The sequence below is a fragment of the Stegastes partitus genome, unplaced genomic scaffold (assembly GCF_000690725.1).
Source record: "Stegastes partitus isolate 25-593 unplaced genomic scaffold, Stegastes_partitus-1.0.2 Scaffold43, whole genome shotgun sequence".
Lineage (NCBI taxonomy): Eukaryota > Metazoa > Chordata > Actinopteri > Pomacentridae > Stegastes > Stegastes partitus.
This window is the reverse complement of record NW_007577774.1, coordinates 590,182-613,196: the sequence shown is the minus strand read 5'-3', so window position 1 is coordinate 613,196 and position 23,015 is coordinate 590,182. Positions and strand designations below refer to the sequence as shown.

General features: G+C 41.5%; 2 protein-coding genes and 1 long non-coding RNA gene across 5 annotated transcripts; 1 reads left to right on the top strand and 2 right to left on the bottom strand.

The window, feature by feature from the left end:
- Nucleotides 1–388: 388 nt before the first annotated feature.
- Nucleotides 389–12,591, bottom strand: recql5 (RecQ helicase-like 5). Of its 2 annotated transcripts, XM_008305490.1 has the most exons (19): nt 12,440–12,591; nt 12,135–12,256; nt 11,516–12,037; nt 10,697–10,793; nt 10,510–10,621; nt 10,265–10,427; nt 10,098–10,180; nt 5,505–5,726; nt 5,290–5,386; nt 4,236–4,272; nt 4,097–4,155; nt 3,726–3,796; nt 3,521–3,614; nt 3,270–3,446; nt 2,506–3,143; nt 2,377–2,422; nt 2,082–2,303; nt 1,935–2,007; nt 389–1,858 (listed from the first exon to the last, which is right to left on the bottom strand). In XM_008305490.1, exons 1-19 carry the CDS (start codon nt 12,534–12,536, stop codon nt 1,734–1,736), a joined length of 3,057 nt encoding a protein of 1,018 aa, XP_008303712.1. In that variant the 5' UTR covers nt 12,537–12,591; the 3' UTR covers nt 389–1,733. The 2 variants fall into 2 exon arrangements, 1 of the variants encoding a protein (XP_008303712.1); XR_521197.1 differs by lacking the exons at nt 389–1,858; nt 1,935–2,007; nt 2,082–2,303; ... (3 more) ...; nt 3,521–3,614; nt 3,726–3,796 and having other exon boundaries at nt 4,108–4,155; nt 5,200–5,386.
- On the top strand, nt 6,461–10,072 carry LOC103375256 (uncharacterized). The gene is made up of 3 exons (XR_521195.1): nt 6,461–6,967; nt 8,899–9,045; nt 9,130–10,072. It is a non-coding gene; the product is annotated as an uncharacterized LOC103375256 (long non-coding RNA).
- A 2,355-nt stretch (nt 12,592–14,946) lies between the features above and the next one.
- Nucleotides 14,947–20,843, bottom strand: LOC103375241 (butyrophilin subfamily 3 member A3). 2 transcript variants are annotated; one of them, XM_008305464.1, is made up of 10 exons: nt 20,743–20,843; nt 19,065–19,147; nt 18,501–18,599; nt 17,742–17,843; nt 17,511–17,645; nt 17,287–17,424; nt 17,153–17,204; nt 17,046–17,072; nt 15,920–15,946; nt 14,947–15,838 (listed from the first exon to the last, which is right to left on the bottom strand). In XM_008305464.1, exons 2-10 carry the CDS (start codon nt 19,122–19,124, stop codon nt 15,282–15,284), a joined length of 1,197 nt encoding a protein of 398 aa, XP_008303686.1. In that variant the 5' UTR covers nt 19,125–19,147; nt 20,743–20,843; the 3' UTR covers nt 14,947–15,281. The 2 variants fall into 2 exon arrangements, with proteins under 2 accessions (XP_008303686.1, XP_008303693.1); XM_008305471.1 differs by having other exon boundaries at nt 14,947–15,844; nt 15,926–15,946.
- Nucleotides 20,844–23,015: the final 2,172 nt, after the last annotated feature.

Sequence of the window (23,015 nt, the reverse complement as noted above, 5' to 3'; positions counted from 1 at the left end):
AGCTTTTCCAGGGTCATTTTTGCTCCACTCTCAAACTACGTCTGCTGAGGATACAGCTCATTGTGGACTGTGAAGAAACCTGATACAGCTTTAAAGTAAACCCACAGAATCTTACAGATGACCTAATTGTCACATTTTCCTCAATTAATGTCATCATTTCCAATAAAAACGCGCCTCTGAATGGTGGTGAGTTCAAAAAGTTGTAAATTACGAGGAGCTCCTGAAGGCAGCACCACTGAAGGTGACGTCACCATTTACATACACTATCAGGGACGTCTCCCTCCTTCTCCTCACCCACCCAACCACCCCCCACCCCTCATTCAGTAAGTTTAAATGCCCAAACGAAGGCATTAATTCGCCCACAATGAGGGACGTCTCACACTGCGGCTGCTTCTTTCTCTTCAGCATTCACTTTATTGTAAACATTTCAGATCCAGGAGTGCATCAGCTGTGACTCTGCAGTCAACCAGGCTTCTGATGCGTCCGTCAGTGCTTCAAGTTGTCTAAGGAGACAGAAACTGTGGCCTTTCACAGTCCTGACAGGCACTAAGAACTAACATAAGGAATCTTTCCATCATTGGAAATCGTGTTGTTTTAAACAGAAAGGAAAAAAAAAAAAAAACATCCCTCGGAACTAATTCTCCCTTTGGCTAAGAGACAACACGAGAAAAAAACAGAAATTACTCGGATTTAAACACAAGAAAAATCAAAGTTCATAGCTTTAGATCATACAGAATAGTTTGTTTTGGATTCCAGCAGCCAAAAACACAACATTTAGCAGCAATTTTTTTTAAAAAAACACCAAAAAAAACGACAAACAAAACAACTTTCAGGCCCCTAAAACAGAAAATTATGTGTTTTTATGTTTTCTCCTCATTTACTTCAAATTATGTACACATGTATATCCACACGCATGTCTGCCATGGCGTGTTTTGTCTTTTGGGGATGGCAGTATCAGTTGGTCCGCCATAGAGTGCCATGTAATTTGCCGTGCATGGTCCCAAGAGGATCAATCTTTCCATTACTTCTTCTAGCACCATCAGTATTTGCATGTTAGGACTCTGACATGTATCTTTTTTCTGCACACATTTTGACTCACAGCAGGGACAAAAAAAACTGAAAAAGTAAATTTCATCAAGTTCGATAAAGAGTCGCTGGCACTGAGCCAGACTGTACAATAGGAGGACTGTGGCAGCAGCTCACCTAAATGGAATTTTCCTGCCGTGACAAGCCAGAATGACTGCTGTGAAAAAGGGCCTGTTGGCGTCAGACTCAAAGCACCACTGTGCCTCAGCTGCAGCCTTTGGTTTCTGTGCATTGCAGCTCCGACGGGTAGTCAACCCGAAAAGATCTGAAAAATGATTCACAGCAAATATAAGCGCAGACTGACATGGAAAGTTCTCTACTTTATCCCCATATTGTAGTTAAGTGAAGTCCAACACATCTGGAATATAAAGCGTCTACAATTTGTAATAAATGGGCCGAAACATAAAGAACACTTGTCACATTAGACGTGTGCTCCGCTTTGCCCTCTCAGGCTCTAACAGTCCCTGTTTTATTGCTCAGTTATTGACATAAGCTACAATAGCAGCAGCAACCAGGCTGGAAAAAAAAGCAGAACTGTGGTGAGCAGGCATCTGTGACAAAGCCTGAGATCACTGGAACAACAGAAGCTTAGGCACTGACAAAGAGGAAGGCTTTGACCCTGAAAATGGCTACGTTTCCTCTTCCCATCACTCATTGTTCTCTGTGGTTTTACAGCTGTGCGGTCTTTTAAGGTGCTTCCAGTCCGCCTCACTCTCGCAGCGCTGGACTCTGCTGAAGAACTTCTTGATGAGAGCTTTGGCTTCTGCTTTAACTGTGAACACAGAGACTACAGTTAGTTTTCTATGAAGTTAAGTTGAGGCATTTTATATGCTGTATCACCCTCTCACCTTGGCCTTTCCCTCGACTCCTCCCCTCTGCAAGGAGGTGAGACAAGTAGCGAGCGAAAGACTTGAACAGCTCCTGTGAATAAAGAAAACAGCTCAGTAAACGTCATTTTGTTTTCTGATGCTTCTTCTCTGCAGTCTACTACACACCTTGGTGGCAAACTTTCCCTGAGTGTAAAAGGGGTCCAGATAGCGGACCACGATATCAGCTGCTTCCTTCAGGGTCACAGGCCTGGGCGGCTCATTGACTGGATGCAGGGCTCTCTCCTGCACGCTGGGGTTGAAGGTCACTCTTCTGCTGCGACCATCTGCGGGGCGGCTTCGCTTCGCCGGAGGAGACGACTCCCTTTTTTCTTTAATGTCATCCGTCGCCTAAACACACACATATCATCATCAGTGCTAAAGCAAGAAAACACTTAAAATTCAGCACGCAACAGGCACCTACCTCTTCAATTTCTGGTGGTTTAGCTGCATCTTTGGGTTTGCTTAGTCTGTGTGAGAGGTAAAAGTGCAGGTAAGAGTTCATAAAAGACTTTTCCGGCAAAGTTTTGATAAAACACTGAGGGTGTCTTACTCTGTGATGGATGTTGTATCCTGTTGAGATGCATCGTGAACCAGCTTCGAAATCTCAACCGTTTCCTCCCCTTCATCGTCGTCAGGTATCACTATTACCACAGTTTTGCTTTCTGCTTGGATCTGAGTCTCTGATATCACAGGGCTGCTCTCTACTTCTTCCACAGAGGCAGGTGAGTGTTGCTCCTGGCTAATGTTTTCTTGAGAGATCTCGCTGGGAGCTTGATATAATGTAGCATCGAGCTCCTCTGGCATGTCTGCGTCCTCCTGGATTTTCTCTGGTGTTTGTTTCTTTGCAAAGTACTGGGAAATGCTGCGGGAACTCTTTGCCGCTTCCGCCAGCTTCTGCTGCTTCTTGCTCATGGCTCTTCCTGCTTTAGTCGGGCTGCTCAGGGAGGCAGAGACGGCGTTTGCTCTGGATTTAATGGATGATGATGCAGTCGACGGCGGGTCTGTGTCTGTCTTTTCTAGTCTCTCCCTTTTTGCTTTCATGTCTCCTGAGTTGTCATTGAAAAACCCGCCACCTTCCTTCTCTTTGTTAGACTCCGTGTCTAACATGGAGGGATTCAGCAGATCCCTGGCAGTGATGAAGGGATTAGACGAGCCTCTCTGGCCTGCACCTATTCTCTTACGCTTTAGCTGGAGGAATATTGGGGGGGAAAAAAGGAAAGCTTCTGAGAAGTCTGCAGCCACAACAACAAATGCTTCCTTTTTCTAAAACTTTGTCAAGGTAGTTGAAGTAAGTGTGTAATAAACTGATCTTACTGAGTAGACCTCTGATGCAGAAGTGAACCCCTGCATCTCGTGTGTAAACGAGGAAGAAGCAGAAGATGCGACTTCCGACTCAGTTTCTCTGGAATCACTGCTGCCGATGCTCTTACTGTCTTCTGCTGCGTTTTCTTCCTCTGTTGAAGCAGGTGCAGCTTTCTTCATCTCTGATACCTTCAGAGCAAGATATGAGTTAAGCACAAGCTTCCCCAATGTTGTTGTAAACACACATGAAAATCTGCAGTTACCCTCTTTAGGACAGCAGCTTTATACAAGTTGGAGGATTTGCTGTTTCTGAAGACCTCATGTTCAATATCCGCCGCCAAGGACAGACTGTCACAGCTGAGAGATGGAGATAAAGATGAGGGACAAGCACAGTGAGGAAAGTTGGTTATATTTTTTGCATTATTTTAATTATGTATGAGTTTTGTTTGAAAAGCACGACTGCATTACTTGAAAGCGTCTTCTGCCCTCTGCTGGCTGTGTAGGGCCTCCTGCAGGAGTTGCAGGCAGTGCTCTCTGGCCTGAAAAGTTCATAACCAGGTCAAAAACTAAACAAAATATAGCTGTAAAGTGTCAAAACGCCAGAAGAATAACGAAAATGTGTTAAAAATGCACATATTATAAGCTGTGTGTACCACTAATTTTCTGCTTTTACTGTACACAAGGACCTCGCTTCCGAAACACAAACAAGTAATCTTGTATGTTTCTCTTCTAGTACTGTATATACACTGTTTTCTACATCAATAGCATTCATACCTCATGACACACGAGTTCCTGTAGAGGTGTTAATGAATGCAGCAGCTATGAGGAATGTGTTGTACCTTGACAGTGAGTCGAGGGATCCTCTGGCTGCTGGCGTCTCTGAGCGGACAGTCGACATCTGCAAAAACAGGACACACTGGTTGTACAGCAGCAAACACCAGCCTTATTCTGAATGATTCCATCACTTAATGATATTACCTGGTGGAATAAAGTCTTCTCTTTGACCGTCGCCACCCTAAAGAAACATGAGTACAGACAGAAGTTAGTTCTACATTCACACATTGTATTTAAGATACCATTAAATACTGTATTCTGTTGCAACAAGCTCTTCTGTATCTCATATTGTAGTAACAGTGACACACTTTCTCAATGTTTACATCCACACAGAACCCCTTCACAACCAAAAGAACAAACTGCAACATATTTTTAAAGTCTAAAATTCTACATAGGCTTGACAGATGCTTCTAAAGTTTGTAATTTCCCCATTTAACAGAGCAGGACCTGAGATAAGCTTGAATTAAGTCAGTTAATATTAATTTCACTGGCGACTAGCTTTCACATAGGAAATTAAAATGACCATAAATATTCTTTACTTCGTCCGTGTGTCTCTTCATATGGGTAATATGGCTTTGTCAAACTTTATCGAAGAAATAGCCACATACAGCCATCTGTCAAATCTATAATAAGTCAGTATTTATATATATTTGTGTGTAAAAAATCTCATGGTTGACTCATTTTAACTTACACAAGTTAAATGAAGTTGTGAGTGGCGGGCAACATTATGACCATGAATTCCACCATCATCATCGCTTATTTGTTTGTGTTCTGCTTCTACAATTTTACAACTGTGCCATTCCATCTTTTTTTTTTTTTTTTTTTTTTTAATGCTTTGTTGTAAACTGTTTGGCCGGGCTGCACTTGGACCTGTTGAGGAATAGTTTTACTTAAAGCTTGTGCCAGTTCCTCTGAACATGTGGGAGTGATTTAACAAAAGAAGTATTTACAGGGGCCCCTTCAGCCTCAGCTGCCAACAGCTGGCATACAGATGTACAGAGGTACAACGCAAACATTCTGTGGATTTGCTTCTAACAGTCCAAAACACCTCATTAATATATATACCCCTATATATGTTTGTGTTGATTAAATGGTAAATGATCGGCACCTTTAACCTGAGCTAGGGTCGACTCTTGCTCCTCATGGTCAACCCACTCTACCACCTAAAGCACAGCCGTCCAATATTACTGTGGTTCACCTTTCGCAGGTTCATCTGCTTCTTGAAGAGGTCAGAAAACTCCTTCTTCCTCTTTGTTCCATCATCTTCACCACTGCCTCCATCCGCTTCATCAAACCTACAAGGCGGGACATCAGTGTTCATCTACAGCATGGCTTCACATTACACTACAGATCTACACTGCAAGGACGTGAAATCAAAAAACGTTTCAGACGATGTCATTCAAGTTGTCCTGCCTTTCAAAGCCGTATCCCTTCTTCCCTCCTTCGTAAAGGTCCGCCTGGAACCCGAACGGTCCTTTGGGCTTGTTGCTCTGAGCTGCGTGTGTGTTACTGCTGAGGACGGCTGCTCTCGCCAGCTGAGCTCGTACGACTTTGGGGTTGCTGCAGAAGTCGCAGGCGCCGGCACAGTTTGGCGACTGGTCCCCAAAAAACTTAGAAATGGTGTCATGGCGGCAGCTGTTAGGACAAGAGACGCGGTTTTTAAATATACTGTAACACAGACCCTGCAATTTAGAGTAAATATTTTTTAGGCACACTCCTTCATACACAGAGCATCTGGTGCATCATTGATCTATTGGCTGTTATGTAACCATCACACACAAGCGTGATCAATGCATTTGTTATGAAATAAGCACCACTCTGTCTCCTGAAATAAAAAAATACAGTCTCCAACTATTACAACACTAATAGACACTACGAGCTCTGACTTCTCCTGCGATGAAGAACGGATAAAAAGAAACTAAACCTTGATTTGAAACAACTCTTACATTTCTAAAATAGTACATAAAGGTCAAATTAAAAAAAAGAAAATGTCTCTTTTTGTAAACACACTTCCTATTTATTCCAACATGAGGACACCTTCCTCCTCTACAGTATGTTTCCTAATAAAATCCCGGCTTTAGATGTGATATGTCCCCCCCTCCATTCTTTTTATAAAAAGGCCACTCTTGTATCAGATCCAGTATTATGTAAGAGCCAATATTCACACAACCCCACACACACACAGAGTCTATTTCGGAAACATCCCATTACACGAAGCCACTTCAACAACATACTAACTACGCCGCTGGAGATGGAAACACTGCCACCTTCTCCCTCGTGAAACGGAGAGGAGCAGCCTCAGCGAAGGAGGTGGGGAAAGACGAGGAGGCAGCACAAAGACCCTGTGAAGCAACAGTCACTCCCAGGCAGGACTGTCAAAGAGAGAGCAGCCTTTGAGGCAGGCAAAGAAAAGTAAGGCACGCAGTCAAACGGCACAGCAGATAACTACTCAGTGAGCGACTACCGAAAACCACCAAAAAGAGGAGAACCTGAGAATAAGGGAAGAGCAGAAGAGGTGAGCGAAGCGAGGACAGATTAAGAGCAGCGTGGACAGATGAGCAGTGAATGGGATTTTCTTTCTGTGCGCCTTCTCACGTCTCCACGTGCAGCCTGTCATCAGTATCTATGGAATTATCCCTCTTTGCTCTAATCTTAACCTGACTGCTAATCTCAGGCTGCGTCTGAGCCCTCCTCCTCCGGATGACGTGTCCCATAAACAAACTAACCCACTGCCAGATACGACGCTCTGCAGGGAACTCCTCCGGGGAAGAAATTATTTGTTCATCAGCGTCTCCTCCTCATCAGCTGGTTTTCTAGTTTCTCACACTTAGTCTGGGCTTGGCTGAGTTTGACGAGACAAGAAAAAGCTCTCACAGGTAAGAGCCTTTCGGTGCGCAGCGTAAGAGATGAGGCACCTTAGAAATACTCGGCGGCTTGGCAAGAATGCGAGGAATGTGTTTAAAAATATAGTCTTTTTAGGTGCAAACATAGCCTGCTTTAAAAGAAGAAGACGAAGTAACTCTGCAGCTATAAAAATGACATTTTAAATAGCTGGAAATCGGTGGAGCTTCTCAATGTTTGCACAGGATCCATGAGTGATAGTGTTCATTAAAGCCAACACAGAGTCAGAAAAGTAATAAGGAAAAGTGAGAGTGGGCAGAGATAACAGAATATTAAAGACAACCTAATCTATTTTTTGTCTTTAATATTTAAAAAAAAAAAAAGGATAATAAGATGATCCCGCACACTATTTAACTTTCCTGTATGTTCTTAAAGTCTCATTTTTTTTCTTGTGAATCCTGCTACACTTTGTAAAGAAAAACCTGACTGAGATAGTGATTGTAAAGTTGGCGCACATTCAGGATGGCTCAGTTGTCGCAGTACTATGCATTCGGTATCCGTGTACGCAACAAACCTACAATAAATCTGGGCTTCATGAGGGTTATATTAAGTTTGGGTTTAAACTGTTTCTTACACATTGACTAAAAGATGTTATTGGGACACAATGGAGACAATAAACTGCATTTATGTGCAACACAGTAAAATAACAATAGACATTTGTGAACAACTTAACATAAAGACCTTAAAGGAATAAGGTATATTGATGCTTTAATGAGCACGTTGCATACCAGTTAGAAGCCAAGCTGCTAAAACCTGAAACCTGGTTAACGTGTTTACATGCCGCGGTGTCCTGACTTCTGTCAGATCTCTCCAGGTGACACATCCAAGCTTCTCAAAATCAGGGTGAGACCTTATCCAGGCTTCTACAACCAGGACAAGATGTTTTAAACAAAAATACTTTGTATCCTGGATATCCTGGATTATGACCAGGATACTAGTGTGTATGCAGAAACAAATACAATCTTTCTAGAGTCTCTGCTGGCAACTTGTCCTCCTGTAACCCCTCCTAATACAGCTGGTAGGTGGATTGTGTTATCTAGGCTTACTGTTTCCTCATGTATGCTGTCTTTGTCCTAAGCTAAGCTAGCTAGCTTCTAGCTCAAGCTACATACACAAGAGCTACATGACAGCGGTATCAGTGCTGTTAATTTCTAAAAAATAAATAAATAAATAAATAGTTTTGTTATGCACAATAAGCAATGCAAGCAAAGTTAGGAATGCCACAGGCTGTCACACCCATTTCAGCAATTCAGCAGGAGCACAATAACAGAGTGAACTGTAAATCACGTATAACTTGACACTCCACCACCACCCTTTAGTCCGTACATACTGAGAACAAGAAGACAGGTGACAGGAGAGCCTTGTGTTTATCGCTTCAGCACAGTTATTCTACTTTTGTTAGGTTGTTTTACAGAGACCCTGACAGAGGGGGTTAACCTGCTAGTTATGCTGATCACCCTGCACCACCCCCCTGCATCATTACGACAGTAAACAGACTCACTCTCACTTTGCAACAGTGCATTGCACATGTTCCCTCCCAGACAGTGAAACTCTCCGCCTCGCTGTAATCCTCCCTGTGCCTCACTTAAACCACAGGTTGAGAAACTGCTAAGCTGCACCTCATCATGTTCACAGACAAAAAGCTGAAAGTCACCACACCAGTAATGTCGTGTCACACACTAACAGCACCAGGAGCTATACCCTGTGTGTGTGTGTGTAAGTGTGTGTGTGTGTGTGTGTGTGTGTGTGTGTGTGTGTGTGTGGTGTATAGTGTTATTTCAAGCACAGCAAATTTCGTTGTACTACTTGGAGCAATGACAATAAAGCTTTCTGATTCTGATTCTGATGAGACTAGTAAATGAGACACTGTGTAAGCTGAATTGAAAAATGATCTTTTCACTTCAAGGGCATCCACCTCCTTTCTGCCTCATCAGGATGGATGCCAGAGAAGAGACACTGAACCTCCTGAACAGGGTGTGGGACAAGCTGCGAGGTCTGCCTAACGCCAACCCTATAGAGCTGGGAGCTTTCTTCATCCTCTTAAGCTTCATCCGTGAGTCTCAGCTCTTTGTTATCGAGTATTTCTTGTTGTTTGAGAATGAGCCGGTCATGACACTGTTGATTTGTTCCCTCACAGTGATGGTCCTGCTAATGATAGTGCTGACCTGCGTGAGCTGCTGCTGCTGTCGCAAGATCAAGCTAAAGGGACCCAGCGTTTGATGAATTTGCTTTAAGCATCAAGAATTAATTAAACAGCCGATCTCTGGATGCCAAACTTTCTAATCTGGCATCGAAGCACGGTAGATGGGGCAAAACATCCTTGAAACACAAAACAGACTTTTTCTGCAGCTCTCTCAAGCACAAAGTGTCTTCCAAAGTGAATGAAAACTAATTTTCAGGAGTCCTGGGCATGTAATAGACACACATAAACAGGGTGTGTCAGTGACACTTATGAGGCCCAACCCTTGGACAGCAAAGCACCTGACAAACACACAGCGACACAGAGAACGACGTCCTGAAAGGCTGCCAAACACACCTGCTAAAGCTGCCAAACCTTCAGGAGAATCTACTTTTCCCCAAGCATCCCTGCATAACAACAACACCTCTGGCCTGAGGAAAAGGCAGGGCCGGCTCCCACTGTCTTTAATAATGCAGGCGATGCTTGGAATATACAGGATTAAACCTGCGTAGGGCTAATTAAAAAACTGCAAGCTGCACAGTGAGATATGAAAGGAAAAGCCAAATTGGTTTGTTAATGCTTTTCTGAACCCAACTATGTGTCATTCTTAGAGAATGAAAATTAGCCATCAGACACAGAGTTAGGTAAGAAGCTCCTAAGGGGGAAACCTGAAAGCGTGCTTTCTTACATACACAAGAAAGCATGAAGAGAGAGCAAGTGTGCCCTCTGCTGTACAGAAAGGGACTATAATGTCTTAAGCTATGTTTATATCTAAAACTGCATGTTATAAATGTGCAATAGTTGAAGCCGTTATGTAATGATGTGATGCTTTGACTCCACACTTGTTGTACTGCTTACTTTGACTTGTACATAATTTTTTAAAAAAGAAACTTTAACAGCATGTGTGCACTGAATACTTCACTTACCCTTCTTTCTCACAAAACAGCACCATTGCTTCAAAGTCCGTGATGGCTGCTTTGTCACTCTCCTTTGCAGAGCCACGTTTTGCCTGCAGACAAGGTGAAGAGATTTTCAGAAATCTCTAAAATATTACGAGTTCTTTATACTTTGTGTGTTCTGTCGTTAATCTGACCTGCTTCCGGCCGACCTCCTGGCGGATGAGGAAATTAATTTGCTCCTTGTCCTTCGCGGAGTAGTATGTTCGACAGGCGGAGGGCAGGCCGTCTCTCCCTGCTCGCCCAGACTCTTGGTAGTAGCTGGCCAGAGACTTAGCGAGGTTCCAGTGGGCTACAAATCTGCAAAAACACCAGCATACACAATCCTAAATCTACAGAATATTGTATGAATGTACTAAAAAGCTCAGGTTTATGGTTTTACCTGACGTTGGCTTTATCTACTCCCATGCCAAAGCTTATAGTAGCAACAATAACCAGCACCTTCCCCTGCATCCACTCATTCTGGACCTCTGTGCGATCTCCAGACTTCAGACCTGAAATAGCAGAACACTTAAGGCCAAATCCTTGTGTTTATCAGCACCTTCACACACAAAAAAAACTCATCTTACCTGCATGATAAGCCTTCGACAAAATTCCAAGTTTGGTCAGCTGGTAAGCTACTGTCTCACAACCGTCCCTTGTCCGACAGTACACAATCCCACAACCCTGCTTGCAAACATCACACACAAGATATAATGAGGAAATCAGCATCTTTATGGAAAACATACTGACTGATATTCTCTGTATAAGCATACATCTTTGGTGATATGCAAGCAAGAAGTTTAGCACATAATACAGATAAAAGCCTTTATTTGTCCAGCTGAATGCTGTAGATTAAACTGTTTGCGTTTTGTCATCATAGCTGAGCAGAATGTTGACGCAGAGAGAATTTTATGCTTCAAGCAGACTCTGCATCGCTGTGGCAACTAAATTTATGGGATTTCAGGGATCCAGCCTTGCTGGAAGGGAAGTATGACATCTGTCAAAGTTACACATTCAAGAAGCCTCAAAATAAAACTGCTCCTATTTCAAAGCAAACGTTCACAACAGAGTTCTCTTCAAGATGTCAAGTAGGGATCCTGAAATGAATTGAGTCTGAGAGTTCTATTTACCAATGTATGAAAAACAAAATACAATTTATATGTCATCTTACGGTGACGAACATAAAATTGCATTTGAGACTTCAGGATATGAAGGTATCGTGGCTCTAAAAAAAAAATCTAGAGCTTTTAAAGCCTTTATATTGTTTTGGATGAATCCACAAACTTTGAAGGAGTGTTATGGCATGTAGAAACACAACACAACATCTTAGGCTTTGCTTAACTATTCTATTCAGACATTTCTGTTTCCAAAGAATTACAACACCTCACAGAGTCCAGTTTACAAACCTGTCCGTTAGACCCACTGTCCAGCGCCAGCGCCTTCTTGATAAAGGCATGGAGGTGGACGTAGGGGTTCGGCAGCAGCTCCCGGAAGATCACATCATAGTGCAGGTTTTTGCGGAAAACAGGTGTGACAAAAGACAGTGTCAAGTTCATTTTCAGGGACTGAACAATGTCTTCTTGCACATTCTTGGGTGCTGTTGCCGTCAAAGCCAAACAGGGAACTCCCTGTAAGCGAGCCCGCAGCTCTCCCAGTTTGAGATAGTCGGGCCTGAAATCATGACCCCACTGAGACACGCAGTGAGCCTCGTCCACGGCCAGGTAGGCCAGCTGGCTGCGGGAACACAGTCCATTCAGGCACGGCTGGAACGTAGGTGAGGCCACCATCTCCGGAGTGATGTAGAGCAGCTTGAGTTTGGGGCTGCTGCTCTCCAGGTCGGCCATGATCAGACGGCGTTCACCTGCTGGGAGCTTGGAGTTGATGGAGCAGGCGGGGATGTTAAGATCCCTCAGGTGATCCACTTGGTCCTGGGGAGGAACACATGAAGGGGTTTACATGATACTGCACACACAAGCTGTAGTATGTTTTAGGGTTTGCATTGGAGTAGGAGGATCAGAGACTGACCTGAATGAGGGCGATTAACGGGGATATAACCAGAGTGATGCCCTCAGCCAGCATCGCAGGCAGCTGGTAGCAGAGGGACTTTCCTGCCCCAGTGGGCATGCACACAAACACGTCCCTGTCACCTGCAAGGGGACCACAGTCAACACCGAGTCACCCTATGACCAACACTACCTGTGAGAGTTAATTCAGCCTCGTGTTCCAACGTTGAGGAAAACGCCAGATAAGTTTTGCAGTTGCAGTTAATCAGCTAACGTCTAATTAGCAAAGATACAAAGAGCTTAAAAACACACTGTTCGCTGACTTACCCCTGATAACCGCTTTGACAACATCTTCCTGTAGCTTCGACCTAAAGCTGTCGAACCCAAAGTGGGTTTTTAAAGCCTGTTTTAAACTTGTTGTCATCGTTTTTCGGTCTGTTACGAACTCATATAAGCCTCTTTGGCTTCGTCGCACGCCGATGACGTCATGACAATAAAAACTGAAAATGAAAATAGGAGTGGTTTTTTTTTTTGTTTTTTTTTAAATCAGAGTTTTGCATTTCGTTCCATGCTGTTTGTCCCTATAGTTATCAAATATTAACTTTATTTGTGGTACTGTAGTTTAAAAATAAGTTTCCATTTTTGGATGAATGTATTCGAGCTCTCTGATTGGTTGAGCTGGTACACACCTTTCAGCTGACCAGAGCTGCTAGACAACATAAAATGTATTATATACATGATACACTGTATGAATAGTAGATTTTAACCTGGTTATTATACCAGTTTCTAAGCTATACAGAGTAAAAATGAGTTTAAAATGTGAGACTTAGAATAGGAAGATTCATCCCACATTAATATCACACTGAGTGCAAGTGGACTGGCCCTTAAATCTTTAACTGTGTGCCTTGGAATTAATCTTTTTTATGATGATATACTGAGCTATAAACACATAATTACAAAGGTGTGCCTTGTGACCAAACCATTTAACCACTGAGCTGCGCCACAGAAGCCAGTTTTCGTTGCTAGCTATGATAAGATAAAATGTGCTTTATTGTCCCCAAAGGGAAATTAGCAAAAACTTTTTCCAGCTCTGTGCAACAACGGACAGAATGGTAACAGAGTAAAAGTACCTAGCACGGTACAGAATAAGCCCTATGTGTAGAACTATAAAGGAAGCCTTACTATATAAAACATAATATTCGTCACACAAAAACAGAAGTGTTTGATTCAATAGTAATTTGTGTACTGATCCTTTAAGTAATTCAGGCTTAGAGAAGTAGAAGCTGGTGAGGAGGAAAAGTTCACACACATAAGGTTCCATAACACAATGCTCCAAATAAATAACTAATAATAATCTAAGTCAATCTGGTGTCTGTGTTGCTGACAAAAAATGTTGAAAACTCTGTCCATGTTTGGCCTAATGACAACTTATCCAACAGGAGATGACTCCTCCTCCACCTTCCCTTGGGCCTCACTGCCTTCATTCCTTTTTACTTTCTGAAAAAGCTTCTTATATCCACAGTCTTGAAGCCTTGCCTCAGTGAATTAACGAGCTACAACCAGATACCAACAATGACAAGCCCTGTAATTGGGGTGCTCTCTTTCTCTCATGCTCATTTCAAATGCACCAAGTAGAGTGAAGTGCTGCTTCAATGATAGGAAGAGTACCCTGAACGTACTACTTATATGTCTGATCAATAATGTCATCTTGCTTTGGAGGCCTGATTGAAATAACCAATGAATAGACAGTGGGATTTAATATTATTTTATTTTTATTTTGAGATTCAGTCCTATTCATAAAACATGTAACGGTTTAATGTCCAGGCCTAAAGACACCACAAACGTATATGAACTTTGCTTGAGTTTTTCCATTTTGTGCAGCTTTATACTAGTTAGTTACTAGTTATTTTTCAAATTACAATTTTTCATACCCTTCCTGTCCTGTGAAAACTATTCAGCCTTTAGCCCTTATGAGTTGAGAATATTCCTTTCCAAGCACAAGAAAAACTGACTTTTAGAGATATGTAATTCTCACACAACAGCGACACTAAAATGTTTGATTTGCATTACTGTAGATTAAACCACCCAACAATATATATAGTATTTAAAATTTAGTGGGTTTACACATGCGAGGAATTTGATGTGGTGATTTGGTGCATTACAGATAACGTTAGATTTAGACAGAAAGCAAGTATTGCAGAGTCAATAACAAAGAATGTGTAAATTATTCACCAGAAAATGTGAAGATTTATATAGTACATGGTGTGAATAAATGGAGTGAATAGTGCTCTAATGTGAACATGCATCGGAGCACTGTTCTTGTGGCCGTATACTTTTGATTATAATGCATCTGAAATTATTTTTTAAGAATAAACCCATTTCAAACACCTGTTCTCATGTAATCACTCAGTTTTCCTGTTTCATTTGCTATAAAGAGAACATTAAATATCTTCTGCCTCCGACTGCTACCAGAGATGAAGATTTTGATATTTTCTGAAAGTCTAAAGGTAGCCAGACAGCTTCTGAGGCCTCTGAGTTATAAAGCCCTCAGGGGAGGTTGAATGTCTGGACATGGGCTTGTTTTCTGGAAATAATGTTTTTATTTGAAAATCTGATGTCTGACGGCAAACACAATTTTTCTGCAATGTTTAAAACAAAAGAAGATATTGGTGCTCGGATCTTAATTTTAAAGTCTTACTTCAGCTCTCCAGTCAGATTTCTCTTTCAGTCTAAAGAGTCTATTTTCCTTTCTCTTCCACAAACCAATATCTTAAGTTATGGCTTATGTATTTAACTCCTATTATAATGTCGACGCATTAATAAACAGACCAAGATTTAAGACATGGATTTGGTTTATTTATTATTCACATAAGTGCATTGTCATTGCAGGATTAATATTGCACAGTACATAACATTAACACTATTGGTTACCTTTTAAAGATAACAAAATACATTATGTATGTCAGCAAAGGGGAGCACTATAAGTCTATAGTGAGAAAGTGCAACAATCACATTTAAAGCAGCAGCAGCGGCATACAGAGTGGTCACATAGTGGAGCTATTTAATAGCACAATGACGGTCTTTTACATCAGGATTCCTCCCTGTGATTCTGGTTTGTTATACTTTATTATGATGTCTACTTGTTTTTGAATAGGTGATGGAGAGAAGCTCAACCCCAGAGGCAGGATGTGGAGCAGAGACACTGGGTTTTGGCTGCTGGAGACCTGATCACCAGATCCTTGATGATCTCCACGGTGCCAAACAGAGGGAATAGCTTCTCACCGAAGCTCTCATTGTAGGTGTAAATGTGGAAGTGTCTTTCCACGTCGTAGAAGGACAGCTGGCCGTTGTCATAGTCGAGGTAAACGCCCACCTTGCGGGGGATGAGGCCGGGTGGCAGGGCGGTGAAGGGCACCGTCAGCGCCTTCAGCTCGGTGCCCCTCTCCAGCCGCAGGGTCAGGTAACCCGTATCTGTGTTCAGGGACTTGAAGCCTTTCCTCAGGGCCGACTCCTTGGCCACGCCCAGCCGCCAGTCCCGCTCCCCCACCTCCACCTCCCAGTAGTGGCGGCCGGAGTCAAGGCCCTCCACTCCGACGGCGCACCACCAGCCGTCGAAACGCTGGTGGTAGTTGGGAACATCTTTCCTCTCAAAGCCGCAGCGCATCCTCTTCTCATCAGTGATGAGCAGGTCAGGGTTGGCCGTGTCCAGGTCCAGAGTCACCTCCACTGCAGAGAAAGAAGCACGGTTTGAGCCACCAGACAGGCTGATTATATGGACTAAATCTTTTATGAAAGTGAATGTTTTACCTGCAGCATCAGCGATCCAGTCCCACACTGCAAAAAAAACAAAGAAATGTTTGTTTGATGGTGTAAATACAACATCATGAAGATATTTAACAGAAAAAATGCTGTGTTCTGAGTATTAAAGGCTCATAAAGTGAATATGAATCAATAAATCAACAACTCAAACTTTACTTATATAGCACTTTTCAAACAAACCTAATGCAATTTAAAGTGCTTCTTAAACAACTGACAAAAGAGCGAATGTTAAAGAGAAATTTAGAGATTAATGCACACCAAAACAACAAAACTGAACATGAAACATAAACATGAACACTGAAATGACAGGAGTTCAGACAATAAAGGATAATACAAGTAATAAAAAATAGTGTGAAAAAAGTAAATTGATCAAATATTACACAAAATAAACTGATTGTCGTGAATATATTATTAATGTTAACAGTTAATAATCAAAGGTAATGAAATAAAGCAGATTGACACAATAAAAATATTATTAAATAAGTAAAAATACTTAAACCATACAAATATTACATATGACATAAACACCAAACTGAATATGAAAATTGAATTTATAGTGAAGATGACAATGTTCAGAAAAATACTAAAATTTTTAAGCTAACAAAACAGAAAACTGAAAAATGGACCCAGCATTTTGACCTAAAACTAACTAGAAAAAAAACATCTAAATTGTCTTTTTTGTTCTATAAAAAATGTATATTTTAAAACTAAAGTTTAAGAAAAAAGTAAATAAAAATGTAAATATATGTAATTTATGGAAAATGGGTTACAGTCCTTTCTTTCATTGTTATAGTTTTTTATATCACATGATCTTCTAACTGTTGGTGAAATTGTCATTATTGTCTGTATTTGTAATCTTTAGCTCACATGAATGTTACCTGATAAAAAACTTGCTGGATTGATTTTCTTTTCTTTTTTTGCCTTGATGGACTTGATTGTGCACATCATCCACACTTTTTGCAAATATTGAACCATGTGGCTGTTCGAGTTTCACACAAAACCTTTATATTGTTGATTACTATGGCAAGCAGCCAAGATGTAACTAAAACCCAGTAAAGTGCTGCTATGGCTTAAATAATTCAGTGCGGATGCTGACTTACAGTACATCACTCACCTGGTTGGGGAACGTAGGATATGGCACCTGGAAGGAGATAATAACCTCATAAGAACGTGAAATTTTTCAAATATGCAACAAAGCTGATTCATTTTTGATGTACAAACCAATTTTCTGTGTCTTCTGCTTCCACAGAAGCCACTGCTGTGGAATGGTGTCCTGCAAGAGGAGAATACTTCACTGTTGAGCTGCAGATCACACACACAGAGTTAATTATATGACTCATACTACAGACTCCTACCTTATCGGGTCGCTGTAACATTAAAGTCCACATCACCAGCTCCATAGCAGTCAGCAGGTTGGGAGCGCGACCCCAACGCCAGGCTGACTGCAGGTCCTCCAAAACCTTCGCCACAGGTTCTCCGGGCCACACGCTTTGCTGCAAGATCATCAATGCAAATTAAAATGTGTGTCGCCAGCAGGTTTGCTTCAAGGAACAGATAAATGTTTATTTAAACATCCCACCTCAGGCTGAGCTCTCAGATCCTTGATCCAGTTGAGGATCACAGTTTTGGCCTTCAGCAGGTCCTGTTCATTAATCTGATCAGGGTGTTTGTCCCCATCTACCTCTGGCCAGCCGTCAGTCTGCATGGGCCTCTTCTGCACACAGAGAGATATTTAGTGAGTGTACCTCTTAAGGAGGTGAAATTATATTCTGCTCCTGTACTTTCTCCTGGAAACTCCTCAGATGAGCACCTTGCTCTCCAGCATGGAGGCCCACTGCAGGATGAAGCTCCTGCAGAGAGCAGTTGGCCAGGTGTCATCTTGGTTCCAGATGTGCTCCAGAACTGCTGATCTCTGCAAAGTGGCCAAAGAGAGAACAGAATATGGGATAAGTGGAAGCAGAAACAGGACTGAAGACTGAACATGCCTAAATGGTCATCGATTTAATCCCTGAAAACTCATCTTTGTGCATCAAGATCAATGTTTTTCTCCATTAAGTAATCCCCTAATTCCTCAAAATGGCTTAGATCTAGCAGGTATTGCTGCAGCTCAGCACACCAGCTCATGTATGACTCTCTGCTACAGAGTAATTTATAATTTTAAAGTAGTTCAGTTGCACATATTTGAAACTGAGCCTGAATCTGTGTTTTGTCATCTGTACACTGCTGCCATGGCACTAACCGCTAATTTTGCTTGTCTTCCAGCAAATAAAAGACACCATGTGAAGAAGTTGAGATTAAAACTTTAAGCAGAGCAGATCTTTAAAAGACTCAAAGCTTCTCATTGTACAGCTCATTACTGTGATTATTTTGTTGAGCAAGTGAAGTTTACTATATTTTTCATTTGGCTGATTTTCATTGATTAAAAAAAAAAGGTGGTTTGTTACCAATATTGTTATTTAATTTGCCTTCTGGTTCTAGGAGAAACTTTGCGAACAATCTAAGAATGTTTGTAACCTGCGCAGTCCTGAAAAACTACACTAATATTTGATTCAGTCCTTAGACGCTGTACCTGGCAAACTCGGCTGACGTCTCGAGCCAGATCCACAACAAACAGCTGATCCTCATCCAGAGGCTCCCTCTTCTCCTTCTTTGCTCTCTTGTGCGATTCCTACAAGGGAAACACAAGCAGCAGATTTTCTGTGAGAAACTATTTGGATGAGGGACAGAGTTTTTAGAAGGGAAAAAAAAGACATTCAGAGGACATTAGTGCTGCTTCACGAGTGCTTTAGAAAGTAATAAGGTCAATCAAGAGAGGAGGCGGTCACTTAGCCTGATCAAAATGCACATCGCGCCTCTGATCCCGTCAGCAGAAAAGAAAGACTTCCCTCCCACCCCGAGTCTCTGCCTGGATTCATCTCATCAACTCCCTGCATACAGCAGCTCTTTCCTCCTCTGGTTTAATTTAAACCAGGAGGGGGATAAACGCAAGCAGTCATGTGCTGCTAGAAAAATGTTGTCATGTCAACTGTCTGCTTAAGCACCAAGGTGACCTAAAAACCTTCTGCCAAGTGCATAACAGGTTTGAACATTAAACACACAATGTTTTTACCCCAGTGAGCCAAAAATGTGTTACCTTGATCTTGGCCGTGAAGTTTTTGGCCGGCTCCACCATGAAGTGAAAACACTGCATCATTTTGGCTCGTCTTTGTTCACGTCCTGCAGTGAAAGACAAAAAAAATGTTACTTACATGTCTAACGTTACTTGTAAGAACATCATAATTTGCAGCATTGACACAACGCATTCAAGATTACACTGGTGCATTTAAACATCACAGCAATCTGAGAGAAACTTTTTCATTAAACTGTCCCATTTTTATGATCCCAAATGAGTTAATACTCAAAGTGGTCACATGACATTACTGCTTCAAGGGCGCATCGTCGCAATCTGTTTCCTTCGAAGGAGGCGGCCTCTGAACCAGAACACTGCTCATGTTTACTTCCAAAACTCCGGCATGTCATGCAAATCATTTAACACGTGATGGAAACTTCACTTGGCAGCAGGATGACAACAAACCTGATTACCTTGAGAGATATTGCAATATGAGTCAGGGCTGTTTTGCATTGTCCCACTAAAACGAATAACCAAACGCTGACGGGGTTTTTGCTGCTTTGCATGTTCCCTTACGCCTGCAGAATATGATTTGTGGCACCTTTATTTATTATGGTATGTTGTGACACATTTTGCCGTTATCAAAACATTGCAGCTCTTGTGATTTGTTTATTGCACCAAGATATATTGCAATTTTAATCACAAGAATTGTTTAGAAAACACAACATCTGAGTGTGATCACAATTGCTTGTTAAAATTAAAATCAGTTTGGACGTCACTGACAAAATACATATGAATGAGGCACAAACAAAGTCAAACGGTCTCAGCCACAGAGACTTTGAGGAGGTCACAGATTAGAAGCAGACACCAGATGTGATGATTAACCGGAGCAGAATGGAGCAGTAAAGGCCGGCGGTGTGAAACGTGACAGGCCCTGCATGCCGCCTGTCTGACTGACTGTGTCCTTGGTGAGCCTCTCTTTCTGCCTTCCTCACTTTTTTTGCTCTCCTTCGTCAGAAAAATGCATGAGCTCAGTGTGTGTCTGGTTGGCAGATTGGATGACCAGTCTGAACTGGTTCTCACGCAGACCCAGACTGAGGAGGATGTGGGTGAAAACACACAAAGCCTGCACTTGCACGTCACCCCACTTCACTTTGAGAAATTGTGTTCCTCTGCAGTTTTATGAATCACTCAAGAGCAGCCCTGGTTAGGCCCAAAGCAGCTCCACCTGGCTGCAGCACTCAGGTATCTGTATCCTGCACCTGAACTGCAGTTAATATGATGGTTTCAAATGCTGCTTTACACTAAACACAAGAGATGCACATTAAATCAGAATGACATGTTACCAGAATTAACCAAACTATGAGGCTAGAGTCTAGTCTAGAAAGGATTCATTCAGGTTGTGGGAAAACATGACCATGCAGCTTTTTTTTTTGCAGAGAGACAGCGACCCAGTTCGAGAGCAGCTGATGACTGCGCATGAAGTAAACACACACTTGCTGTGTGACTTTGCGGCAAATCTGCACTATATGCGCAACGCAACACCTTCCACACATTGCAAACTGATTTTTCTAATGCTGTGCATGCAGCAGAATGACACATTTATACATGTACACACGTTAATCTCATATAATCCGTCCCTGCAGTGCATCCTGCACAATAACACGGCTGATCAAAATGCGCAGCTTTACGCGCAGCTCACCTTGTTCCTCAGAGTTCCGGTGAAGTTATTTGATTCTCCTCCTGTCTTAAATGCGAGTGGCTGCCCGGTCCAAAAGTGTTTGGCCTGTATGCTGCAGTGTCTGACCTTGTTTACATACCAGACTGTCTGTCGGCTGCTCGGGAAGGTTCGGTTTTCTCCGTCGGTGACGAAAGCGACGCTCCAGTGGACGCAGTTGGCAGCCATGTTGGTGAGGACTTAAAGGAGACGCTGTCTTTAACTTTGTATTCCTGTGGTTTCTGCCAGTAAACATGAACCCATTGAAAGTGTTGGGAAATAACTCAGTATTACTATTGTTAAATTAGACTATTTCAATTTCTCTTTGAAATGAGTGCATTGCTGCAAATTAAAGGGAAAATATTGTGTTTTTACTCCACTACATTTGTTTGACAGCAATAGTTACTTCCAAAACATGCAGATAAACCTATTTAAAGTTGATAAAAGCAGAATCAACATAACCAGATGCATTAAATGTTTCATACACAGGTCCATGGCCCATGTAAAGGTTGACCTTTAAATGGGATCAAGTTCAATGACGGGGCGGATTTTCAAAGTTCGTCCCACTGTGGACATTTACTAAAAGCTGGCCCGATTGAATGGTGAAGATGTAAGATGATCCACTGAGTTAAGAAGTTACACCACCCCTCAGACCTAAATGCAGACCCCAACAGCAGGTTTGTAAGAAACTAAAAGGGGTCTTTAATCAAACAGCAGATACAAAAAACTGATAGATTGACAAAAATTTAACAACAACAACAACAAAATAATCTGAAAAGGTAGCAAAAGCATGGCATAAACTGAAGCAAGAAATAAATTTTAAAAAACAAACAAACAAACATAAAAAACACACACAAAGTCTCAAGAAACTAAATGTTCAAACCGAAGCAGATAAACAAGGTGATGAACAGGAAGACGTAACAAAGACAAGAGGGAGACAAGGCAGTTGAACTGATTGTGGAGACAATGGTGAAACGAACTAAAGGCAATTTCAAAATATAACAGGAAGTAACTAAAAAGGGAAATCACACCTACACATAGTCAAAGAGACACACACAGAAGGTCACAGGAACCAGAAAAGGAAAACACAAACAGGAAGAATCACAAAAACAAAACCCTCAACCAAAACCTAAGACCATGACAATTCCTCTCCTGACCACTAGATACACTTTTTACTCTAAGTTCATCTGATGCTTGTGTAACTGAATGTGATTAAAACAGACCTAAACCCCAAATACAGGGTATTTCAACAGTTTTAAGATTATGATAGAGAATGTGACTACTTCCAGTAACACGATTATGCCATTAAAGTTTCTGGAACATTTATACTTTGCTGAAAAATAAGTTTTCATTCAGACGATGATGCCAGAAATTGATCCCTTGTGATCACAGTCTGTGGGACGTTTTATTTGGGAAAGTCCAGATATTCACAAACAATACTATCTTTCAGTAAAAAGGGTTGGATGGTTTAGATGATTGTCTATTTTGCCTGCAGGCTCCTCAAAAAACATTTGATCCTCTAATGAAATGATGACCTCTTTTTCTTTTAGAGGAAAAACATGAAGCTCACAGTGAACTTTATCCATGTCAGCGCATACTTAAATTTGAAATGACTGAATTTTCAGAGGTGCTCCTTGTAAAAATATTTTTAGTTGAACAGAGGAGCAAACTGGTTGTATTTCTTTAAGATATTGATGATTACAATCAACAGAGGGACATTTACTGTCAATGAATATCATGAAAAGGTTTTTTAATTAAATACTGAAATCAGTATCTTAATTAAGAAGTTCCTAATATTTGCTTTTTATTTCTGTAGAATATTTACCACCTGATAAATGGATTCTCTCAAACGAAGTAATAACAGATGTTTTTCTGACAGCAGAGAAACACAAACCTAATTTGGGACATGTGTATCTACGGAAACATGTCAGTAGAGGTTAACACGTCCATAAAATATTATTCTTGTCAAATATTCTTTTTTTCTGGCTGCAGAGACAAATGCAGGATGTATTTGGAGTTCAGTACGTTTTATTTTTGTACATTAATTTTATCTTGAGATGAGCTTGAAAAGGTTACAACTAGGGAGATAGTTGAGTTTCATAATTCTCAGCAAACAAGTTACACAAGCAAAATAGAAGCTCAGAGAAACTAGTTAGATAACGCTCTCCTTATTCATTTTCGTGACTTTTCTCTGTCTGTCTTTCACACGCCTACATTTGAACTCATGTATCCTCTTGCTCTGGGCTCTAAGATTCATA

Coding starts and splice junctions, on each gene's coding strand:
- recql5 (XM_008305490.1), bottom strand. CDS start 12,536: ATGACAACAAGTTTAAAACAGGCTTTAAAAACCCACTTTGGGTTCGAC. Junction 10,794..11,515: donor ACAGTGGGTCTAACGGACAG/GTTTGTAAACTG, acceptor GTTTGCAAGCAG/GGTTGTGGGATTGTGTACTG. Junction 5,727..10,097: donor CTGTTTTGTGAGAAAGAAGG/GTAAGTGAAGTA, acceptor TTGTCCTAACAG/CTGCCGCCATGACACCATTT.
- LOC103375241 (XM_008305464.1), bottom strand. CDS start 19,124: ATGATGCAGTGTTTTCACTTCATGGTGGAGCCGGCCAAAAACTTCACG. Junction 17,844..18,500: donor ACGTCAGCCGAGTTTGCCAG/GTACAGCGTCTA, acceptor GCCACTTTGCAG/AGATCAGCAGTTCTGGAGCA. Junction 15,947..17,045: donor ATCCTACGTTCCCCAACCAG/GTGAGTGATGTA, acceptor TTTTTTTTGCAG/TGTGGGACTGGATCGCTGAT.